The sequence below is a fragment of the Diadema setosum genome, chromosome 2, assembly GCF_964275005.1.
Source record: "Diadema setosum chromosome 2, eeDiaSeto1, whole genome shotgun sequence".
NCBI lineage: Eukaryota > Metazoa > Echinodermata > Echinoidea > Diadematoida > Diadematidae > Diadema > Diadema setosum.
The window spans coordinates 42,083,153-42,094,485 of NC_092686.1; the positions used below are offsets into that span (position 1 = coordinate 42,083,153).

The following is an 11,333-nucleotide window of genomic DNA, read 5'->3' on the forward strand; positions in this document are numbered from 1 at the left end:
GGATTACAATAGACATGACTTACGATAAGATGCGGGTACAGTCAAAAAAGAAGAAATCTCTTTCAACAAAGTTCACTCCACTTTCAGCCGACTTAATCGATAGTGGCACAACCACATTGTCAGCTGTAAGGAGGAAAAAGATGTGCAAATAAGGGAATGAGGGAAGACTATGCAAATGGATTGTTACTAGAAAATCACGAACTCCACTGCAATTTTTCTAACTGTGAGTAGTCATGAAATTAGAGATTGTGATAATGATATTCTATATGACTTCAGCGCAATACTTGAATTCTTCACTAAGATAACATTCATGCACACAAACGCATCTAGCTGCATCACAAGCTGATGTTGCGTCAAAACAATAGTTGCAGAAGAGCAGGCCGCCTAGCCATGAGTGCAATATACCCAGTGGGGGAGGTAGACTTAAAATAAGTATTTTTAACTTTATGAATTGATACTGTAGAGTTGCAACATGAATGGAAAGCTTAAACTTCAAGGGGTTTATGTCAAAGCAGTAATTTACAAGGAGGATTGACCTATTCTGCATCCCATAAACCCCCATTGAATGTCTAGACATACAAAAAAGTTATAATATGAAATACTGTAATATTTACAAACCTCCTTCAGGTATTTGTGGTACAAAGCTTGAAGGTGGCGTAGTGCAGTTGACTGTATTTCCAGAAGTAACACCTGACACTTCATAGGAATTGAATGTGCACATGTATTGGTAAATATCTGTCAAAGCAGGCAGCTGCTGTACTGTGATGGTTAACTGTAAAAAGAAAAAAAAATTGAGAAGAAGAGATGCTAAGTTTCAATCTCTAACATCAAAATATATGCATGATATTTGAAAAGACTTAATGCAACCCAAGTCTATCACTTACATTTTACATTTCATAAATGGACTTTTTTTTTTTAATTGTTTCACGGGATGTTATGGCTTTGCTCTATGACAATACGTGCTAAAGATATTACACACTGATGGGCATATCAAAGACAAAAACGAAACATGCATGTATAAAATACCACATGATCAAAAAAAAAAAAAAAACAGCTAGCGTAAGCACTAGACACCACATGTGATGTTATACAAGCAGAGGAGAGAAAAGCAAAAATGCTCACAACATGCATGTCAAGTACTAGAGAAGAAAGGTGACGATCTTTAAAATCAACCGACCGTGGAATTACCAGTCTCTTGAACTTAACCCACAATTGCATATATGCACTAAAATAAGTTAGGGGTTTAACACATATGATAAATGGTCATTTGCCTTACATTTTAATGTAATAATACACATCCATGATAACACGCTTGGTTCAACATTCTCAAGGAAATCACATAAAACGAATAGAATAACCATGAATTCGTAACAAAATATACTTAAAAATCACAAAGGAATTTCAAGTGTACATTGTAAAACGACAGGATGACTAAATGACATTTTTTTTTAACATACAGATGTACTGTGTACATTGCGTATTTACAACTGCGACAACATTTTGCCCTTGACATGCCACTTGTGCCTACTCAAATCAGTTCTTGTGATCTATCTACTCAAAAAGACATGGTCATTATTTGACTGTGCCTCACAAAATCAACGGAAAGTTGTACTCCCCAATTTACGTCAAGACTGAAAATAGGTGGAATTGGTCAAACTAGTCAATCTTCAGTTGTTGTTTTTTTCATATTTCCTGAAAGAGCCTTTCTCAGAAACGATGGTGCTACTGCATTGGAAGCTAGTCATAAATATGATGTAATCATTGAGGGTGCTAAACTTCAGCTTAATATAATAATCCCTTCATTGTGGTTGTTATGAGGTTTACTTCCTGTTGTTTGTTTTTTTGTCCCACTTACATCACAGAGCACTTCTTGTTGTGAGATTAGGCACTATTACTAGACCTTTTTTCAGAGCCTCTTTTCTCAATAAACACTTCTTAAGAGTGTAGTGTACTTTTTCTGTCATTTAGATAGGTTAAGAAAGTCCATTTGTATTGAGTTTACAAACATCATTTTAAACCTTGGGTTCTGCTCTTTCAGAATCTACCCTTAACTAAAATCCATGTCAAGAGACTTTTTGTTAGTTTTGAAATGCATTGTCATTGTATAGTTCACAGACAGACACAGAACTTACTGGCTGTTCACTCAGGTCATGTCTAATGTTGTCTGAAGGCAGAATGTTAGAAATGCTAACACACTGTACAGCATTGTAGGACAACCACCGAGTAGACTCATCTCTCTCATCACAGCCCATGTATCTTGTACATCTGACAGGTAAAATATCATATTGAAAGTAATATGTGTGACTTAAAATTGATTTTCATTTCACTATCGTGAAAAAGAGCTATGAGAGAGAGAGAGAGAGAGAGAGAGAGAGGGAGAGATGACTTCGCTAAAATATCTACAATTGAGATTCAGCTCAATATTACTTTGCGCAGACCCAAATGTTGCTTATGATACGTTCTGGAATATATGTCTTTCTTTAATTTCGACAAACATCCCTACAGCTGAAAAGAAAAAAAAAATAGAAAAATTGAATATCCTTGGATAACAAAGGGGATTTTCGATCAATTAAGAAAAGAAATGTGCTATAGCTTACGGTATCCTAATAATGATAAAGTTAACCGATATAAATCATATAGAAATGAATTGACACAAACTATAAGGCTTTCCCGCAGAATGTATTACACGGAAGCCTTTAAAAATGCTACTGGAAACATGTCAGCCACTTGGAAAGTTATTAATGAGGTTATTGGTAAGTAAAAGAAGATGTCAACATTTCAAATTATTCGTGACGGACAAACACTCTGTAATCCTAGAGATGTGGCGTGCTGTTTTAATGAGTACTTTGTTAATATAGGTCCCAGTTGAGCTTCAAAAATAGATCCCACACAAACAGATTTCTCGCAGTATTTAGGTACGTCAAAGAATAATTCAATATTTTGTAAACCAACGATAGTGAGATCCTTGCCATTGTACATTCATTGTTGGTAGTATATTGACACCTTAAGTACATTATTTGTAACTTGTCCCTCTCAACTGGTATATTTCCGAATGCATGTAAAATTGCAAAAAGTTATTCCAATATACAAAAGCGATGGTTTCTCTCTTGTATCCAATTACCGTCCCATCTCTATTCTTCCTAGTCTTTGTAAGGTAATAGAAAGGCTTGTTTATAACAGACTGTATGATTTTTTGATCCAGAGTGATATAACTAATCAAGACCAGTATGGTTTCAGGAAATTTCATCCTACAGATATGGCATTACCCCAATTATACGATAGAGTGTCGCCTGCCTTAGCTGAACAAAAACATGTCATTGGTGTTTTCATGGACCTAGGCAAGGCATTCAACAATCTTGACCACACTGTCCTTATAATCTATGTAAATTACATAGCTATGGAGTTCGTGGCATTCCACTAGAATGGTTCAAAGATTACTTATCGAATAGAAAGGAATATGTGTACTATGAAACTCCTAAGTGTTACCTATACAATGTGGCGTCCCACAAGGATCCATATTGGGACCGCTAATATTTCTGGTGTATATAAACGACATTTCTAACTCATCTTTGTTACTGCAATATATTATGTTTGCCGATGACACCAATGTATTCTGTTCCAATTCTGATTTTCATTCCCTCCTAAGAACTCTTAATACTGAATTACCGAAATTATCTACATAGCTTAAGAGTAATAGAGTATCACTCAACATCAAACAGACAAATTTTGTCTATCTTGATAATTAAGGAGCATAAAAATGAAATGCAACATTTAAATATTATGGTGGATGGTATACCATTGGAACAAAAAAAAGTATCAAGTTTCTCGGAATTTACATAAATGAAAATATGACATGGAACACTGTATGAACACTATGAAACTATTTTTTTTTCCTTCAGGTCATTTAGCTGTGGTCATCTTACGATGTACCTGGCTTCTAGAGTACACCATCCACAGTAAGGGTCTCCATCATCACCACCGCTTCCTCCAGTGCATTCATCACAGGTCTGGTAATTACTGCAGTTTGCAAGGGACAGCTTCAATACCTGCATGTTCACAACAGTAACAAGATCAAACCTTTGAATAATAATTACAATAACTGACAAAATCCCTAATACGACATTCATCACAGGTCAGGTTACAAGAAAGTTAGCGCAGTTTGCAGAGGAAAGGTTTACTACGTGGATGTTCACATTGATGAGATCAAACTAGGTTTCTGACAAATTATAACAAAAAGCTTCCAAAATGTAACGATTTGAATGCATGTGGGCTATATCTATTAAAGAAAAGACATGTCAGTTCACGCCAAAAGTATGAGAGACTCGAGACTGGCTCAGTGTAAAATTATGTTTGTACTATGACTCTCGAAATGAGAGCTCTCTCTTTTTCATATACTGTAATAGTTGTCAATTATTACAGTACCTGTGAACCTTCATCAGAGCCTGTTGCCAGTATGATTTGCTCCTTGTCCTCATCTAGAAACACATCTCGTAGAACGGATCCTTGTCCAAGGGGAACATTTTCGTACTGGTAGGCTGATGAACTATTCAATACGTGAACCTATGCAATAGGAAGAATTTACATGATACAACTAATGCAATGCACAGTTCTGACAATGGATTCAACATCATTTGAGTATCATTTTGTCTAATCAGCTGAAAAAAATTCAAAGTCACTCTTTACAGCATAGATTAACATGATGATCATGAAATCCATAAGAGAAATGATAGGCCTCTTTGTTGTCCTTTGGACAGTCTAATGTCTACAAATGTATGATCATTAATGGACTGCAAAAGGGAAATCTACTGCATGTTCAATGTGAATTTTTGTGGCTTGAAGATACATCAAACAGAAGCAGCAGTTGAACGAAATCAAGAATATTTTCATATTCTCAATATTAACATGACTTATTAACCGAGTGATATGCATTGATCACATACAAATGATGAAAGGTGATGTCTCAAATAGAATGCACTGTTCCACAGAACTGCACACACGCCTTCACACAATTAATCTTTCTGTCTTGAAAAGTAAATATATGCATACAACGTATAAGCCATATCCTTCATTATCAAGTAGACATGAAGTTGTAATTACAAAGTACATATAACGATAAGTCTTATTTAGGAGAGGGTGTACTTGGTTAATCAATGGCCAAATATGATTTTTGTCTTTTTTTTCTATAGTTATCTGACGGGCACACCATAAGAGAGTTGTGAGTAATGTAATAATCATTCCATCTTATTTCCATCTTGTGACCCTCATCACCATCATGAAAGTATTGAACCTCCAATTTACAATTCATGAATTTAATCTCCAAATATTACAAGACTACAATGATAACTTGATTTTACTCTGCATCAAGGTTCCTCTTCATATTGAGTGGCATTTAACTTCAAATTACATTACATGCATATGGGACTTTAACAGCATTAATATGCATTGTAAGTCATTATATTGCATACACCACTAATGCCACAATGCGCGTGATCACACACAAATGTAGGCAGCTAGAGTACCTTACGCAAGGCTCCCTCACTACTTCCAATGAAAGCCACAGTAAAGTCTCTCTCTGTAGTAGTGATGATAGATGTAGGCTCTACGTCATAAAGGGTGAGTACTGGTGGAGCAGTTGAAGCATTGACACCACTGGCATATGCGTAGTAGGTCCCAACGTCATCAAAAGCTTGGCACTGTCTACTTTCTGGATTTTGATCATTTGAGGCCTAGCATGGTAAACACAACACAATCCACGCAAAAAGAAACAACCTAATCAAATTTTGAAGACATGTACATGTACTCTTCTTTACTCCCTCCCTCTCCCCCATGATAATATTGCATAAATAATCCTAAGGTTTTTGCATGTACTCTTGTGGCACTTTGTGAAATAAATGTGCCTCCATAATTCATCATAAGGTCAGCAGTCTGTATCATACTGTAAAGCATGATTTTTTTTTGTGGCATGAAATTTTTGCAAATTGAAGCCAGTGTCCTTTTTCGCAGCATAAAATTTTGAGAATTGCCCTAACATCCAATGCTTAATGTCGACAGGAATCTGTGTGAATTTCAATATCATGAATATTGACTCTCACGAAATTTACAAAACTGAAATGTATGTGAACATTTCTGGTTTTACATGAATTTATCATTTTTGACATGGTCTTACCACCATAGTAGGGTTTATCAATTTCAAATCATTCCAACAGTAATGGAAAAACGAAATTTACTTTGAAATGCACATGGTAGCCTAATATGCAAAGTATATAGTAGTTTGCTCTAATTCCTGAGAAAATGGGGACCAGGTAGAGATTCTGATCAGTCTTCAAAATTCATATTTTCCAGAAAAATACATGATGAGAGACACTAGAACACAGAAATGCAATTTGGGAAATCTTGCAACACTTGGATACAACTTTGATCATGAAGGCATGGAATTTCTTGTTCATAGTCACTTTTTTTTGTGCTCAATATCAGACAAAGTTTATCATCGTCCACAACTTGAGATTGAACTTTCACCTTTTTTCCAACACTGATAAGAAAATTTAGTTACAAAGTCCTGAGTTTTATTCATGGCGTTAAAAACACATATCATATTCACTGAAGTATCAACTGAAATACACGTACGCTGATTTTTTTTTTGTTCATTCTGAATATTTAGATTTCATTCTTTACTAGTATTTGAAATTCATCTATCGCTTTAAAAGTAATACCATTAACTTTGATTAATTATGTAATATCACACTCTTACATGGTATTAAGTGACTATTTTGCTCAAGTAGGGAAGACAATTTCTGATTCCTTCCAACATGAACCACTGAAGTGGAGAAATACGACGTGTCTCCACAATTTCAAATTCTCTGAAATTCTTGGGGATGATGTAATTAAACTTTTGAATAACCTGCCAAGTCACAGCAATTTAGATATACTTAATATTGATTGCAAATTGCTTAAAATAGCTGCACCATTCATTGTTCATACACTTACTGCAATTTTTAATTTCTTGCTTAAATCAGGTTTTGTTTTTGAAGATTGGAAGTATGCACGTGTAACACCCATTTATAAAGGCAAATGAGATAAAGATGTTCCGTCAAATTATAGGCCCATCTCTGTTGTTTCTCACCTTGCCAAGATTCAAGAGAAATTGGTTGAAACTCAATTCATTTCTTACTTACGTAGACATGAATTCATAACAATCGAACAATCAGCTTTTTTGATGAATCATTCTACTGTAACCTCTCTTCACAGAGTAGTTGATTACTGACATGCAATTCTGAATGACCATGAAGTAGTTGCGGTGTGCTTCTTTGATATTTCTAAATGTTTCGATGCAATATCTCATGAGTTATTAATTTTAAAATTACAATATCATGGGGTCCATGATACAGAACTTAACTGGTTTAAAAGTTATTTGAGTGGAAGACAACAATCTGTTAATTTAAATGGTAATTTATCCAAGTCAAATATGATGACTGTAGGAATACCCCAAGGAGGGGTGCTTGGACCTATCCTTTTTCTCATATTCATTAATGATATTGTGTTCAGAGTGTTAATGCAGGAACGTGTAACATTTTTGCAGATGATGTTGCGATATATACTAATGGTAATAACATTAAAGAAGCGGAACTGAAATTACAAGTTTGTATTGATGAAATTGGTGATTGGTATAAAAACAATAGACTAAAAATCAATGCTGATAAAACAAATGCTATGCTCATACCATCAAGAAAACATGATTTAAACGAGTTAAATGTCAGTCTTAATGGCACTAGCCTTAGGCAAGTTGACTCTGTCAGATATTTGGGTTTAAACATTGATAGCAGATTAACACGGACTGATCATGTTAAGCAACTTTGTAAAAATTTATCTTGTAAAGTGCTTTCATTACGTCGTTGAAGTAACACACTCAGTACCCCCCACCTACAAGTTGTAAATACACTGTATAAATCTTCTATACAACCATGTATTGATTACGCTTGCTCAGTCTGGGGAAATTATTCTTTGAAAACTCGTGAATTAATAAACCGCATTCAAAGACGAGAGGCCAGAATTGTGTCTAAGAAGTATGGTGCCCGTGACATTAGTGTCACTGACTTAATCAAGGATTTAAAATGGCAAACTTTTGAACTAGGAGAGACTACTTTCTATGTATGTTGATGAATGCATGTAATGTATACATGGTACAGCTCCTGTACGACTTTGTAATGAAATTGAAATGTATTTTGATAGGCACGGTTTTAACACCCGTAATGCTAATTCATTAAATGTGGTAGCACCAAAACCTGATACTGAAATGTTTAAACAATCCTTTGTATATTCTGGCCCGAAAACGTGGAATTCTTTAGACGATGAAATAAAAAATTCCCATACCCTAACATCTTTTAAAACATTATATAAACTTTAAAATTTTTTAGTATATGTGTTTTACAGCACCTCCAATTACTATACATTATTGATTACTGTATTATGAATTGCTCCTCCCCATAGTTTGTCTTCCCCAGTCCCCATAATCACACAATGTACTGATAATCGTTGATTTTTTTAAATCTTTTACCTGTAATGTATTATTCATTCTTATGTCGTTGATTTTATCTGCTACTGTTGATCTGTTAAATATCACTGTAAGCTTTTTCTAATGCAGTGGATTTTCTTTTACAATAACCCGGTCAATTACTTCTTGTAATTTCCCTACTGTGTTCCTTTTTCCCCACCAATTTGCTCATTGGACAAACACGGTGATTTAGTGTGTAGCAATTTTGTTCTGTATTTAATTGTAAGCATATTTCGGTTATGTGAGTGAGTTCGTGTATTTGATTTCGACGCATGTGTGCATGGTATTGGGTAGTGTCTGTATAATTATCATGAACATGCCTTTGATTGTGCGCATGCTTGCATAAATTTGTATAGTGTGTGCTTATGCCTGCTTTGGTTTAGTATACATTTAATGAGTGTTTGGGCTCAGCGGTGCGAGTCTTTTCATGAGTTGACGGATTCTGCATGTCCCATTCAACGTGGCTTAACCCTATTTGGATGGGGCATTGGGGATCTGTTGGCGATTGAGAATGCTCGTGCCGCTGAGCGAATAAGTAAGATTCATTTAATGTATTTGTTTGTGCGGCGTCCGGGTAGATCTTTGTCACAGTCGGGTGCGGACCGTGGGGCGGGGCTTGGGTGGGAGAGTATTGTACTCTGGAATGAAACCGCGTTTCGCGGTGCGTTGGACGGATTTTGATGGCACGTGGCCAGCGGTCCTCACCATGGTGACGCTGATCTGCCTGGACGTTGCATAATTAAACTTTTTTTTTTTTTCAGTCATTGCTGCTGTTCACCTCATCACCGTATAAGTCTATTTGATAATTTCTATTTTAGTGATTACTTCTACTATGAAATTACTAATTTGATATTTTAGTTTGAATAATTCGATTCAATTTATATATGACATGCATGAAAAATCTACTGCATTAGAAACTGCATTTGAGACTGTTTTAATACAGGACATTGTTGTAAAACAGCTTTTGCTGAACTTTTTATCTTGAATAAATATATTTTAACAACAACAACAAAATTAGAGCAGCATAACTGAACAAACATTCCTGTAGATCTTCACACATGTGAAAGAACCATTATGAGTATTAAGTTACATGCAGGTGTTTTCATAGCATATTAAGCAATAACTTTACTCCTATGTTCTGGTAAAACAGCTGGAAGAGTAAAGATACACATGTTCAAATGTATGAAATATGTACACAGCTTACAAATGGGTTATGAAAGCCAATTTCTCTTAAAGTAATGTATTTTCTCATTCATAATCTTTGAAGGGTCTTGCAGTGTGTATTATGCTGTAAATATACTGTAAGTGCACAACAATATGTTAATTACACTTACCGCACCACATTCGCTGCCATGCAAGTAGTCAATTGATCTTCCACCACAGTCACTTGTGCATTTGATGCAGCCAACTACAACTTGTGTAAATCTCTGCTGGATATCACTCATCTTGTAGAGACACAGAGCAGACTGTACAGGTGATGAGTTCTCCTTGGTAAACACAGCATACATGATATCATCTGAACTACTGATGCTCAAGGAGTCGGCTAGCTGGGATCCTGCAGGACCAATGTGAGCTGCTTGGATCACGTTGTAGTTCGTTCCTGTCTGGTCTGTGCATTCTAGTTGAATTTGTGTGTAGGATTCGAGGTTGGGATCGGTTGTGTCTACGCACAACCGACCTATCACAGAAGTAATTACGGGATTTTGTGAAGTCTGCACTCGAATCAGGTAAAAAATGTGAGAAGTTCTCGAAAAAATCTGAATGTATTCAACATCATCAGGTTGTCCTTGAGATTGTGCTCTTTGCGAACTATTGAACGTATTGATAACAAACTTTGAAATTGGGAACTCAATTTCATGGGTGTGAGTGATACCTGTAAAGAGATACTGAGACCTGTCAGAAGATGCAGCCACCACTCCAACCATGGACACGTCATCTCTCTTTACTACTAAATTATTTTCTCCACCGTTGTGTTTTTCTGCATCGATGATATTAGTCAACTTCCTTGTTTCACAATAGCCATCACATGCTCCACATGTAATGAGTCTCTCTGTAGGCGCAGGTGCAATGACAAGCAGTCTGTTCTGGTCCTTTTCTTGTCCCGGTAAATTGCATAATCCAACCTCAACGGTCTCCCTCAACATGAAATCTGATCCAAGGTGGTAAATCTCCTCCTCAGCTCCAATGTAGACATCACCAGTAGTGTTATCTACAGCCATGAGTCTGAAAGGCAGCCTGGGATTGGGGCTGGAGAAGGATGACACCAGGTAGGAGGAGACAGGTGCAGAGTGTGAAGATTGAATCAGGATGAAGAGGCAGAGTGCGTGAAACAGGGGAATTGGCAATGACTTCCACTTTGGACCCCTCCAAGCCATGTTGACTGTTATAAAGATAGAAAGATAAGAGAGTAGATTCGTGGGGTTACTGTCATTTAAGAGCAAGTCGTACTTCTGTATGGATTATTTTGTTTTAGAAATCAGCAATTATAATGAAGAAATCATTTTCATCCATGAAATACTACCAACGTGCTGAACTACTCACAAAGACTTGAACCCTTTGTGAAAAGAGCGTCATCATTTGTCTTTCTGTCAATTGACTCTTGGTAATGAGAACTGAGAAGATTGAATTTATATCTTATGACTCGACGACACTATTTTTTCCCTTGTGGCCCAAAAGGTCCACTAAGATTTTTTAATCTGAGATTTGGTTGCCCGACTAGAAATGCAGCCGCCCAAAACAAAAGGAAATATAACAATCCATTTTGAACTTAGCTGCCAAACCCCAA

General features: G+C 36.1%; 1 protein-coding gene across 1 annotated transcript in view; it reads right to left on the bottom strand.

Annotated features, from left to right (window-relative positions):
- Positions 1-10,923, bottom strand: part of LOC140245158 (plexin-A4-like) — a 94,410-nt gene extending 83,487 nt beyond the window's left edge. The window contains exons 1-4 of the mRNA XM_072324760.1: positions 10,422-10,923; positions 9,883-10,226; positions 4,423-4,560; positions 3,924-4,046 (exon numbers count right to left, since the gene is read on the bottom strand). Coding sequence (XP_072180861.1) covers positions 3,924-4,046; positions 4,423-4,560; positions 9,883-10,226; positions 10,422-10,923 — 1,107 coding nt within the window. The remainder of the gene's footprint in view (positions 1-3,923; positions 4,047-4,422; positions 4,561-9,882; positions 10,227-10,421) is intronic.
- Between the last annotated feature and the right edge of the window lie 410 nt (positions 10,924-11,333).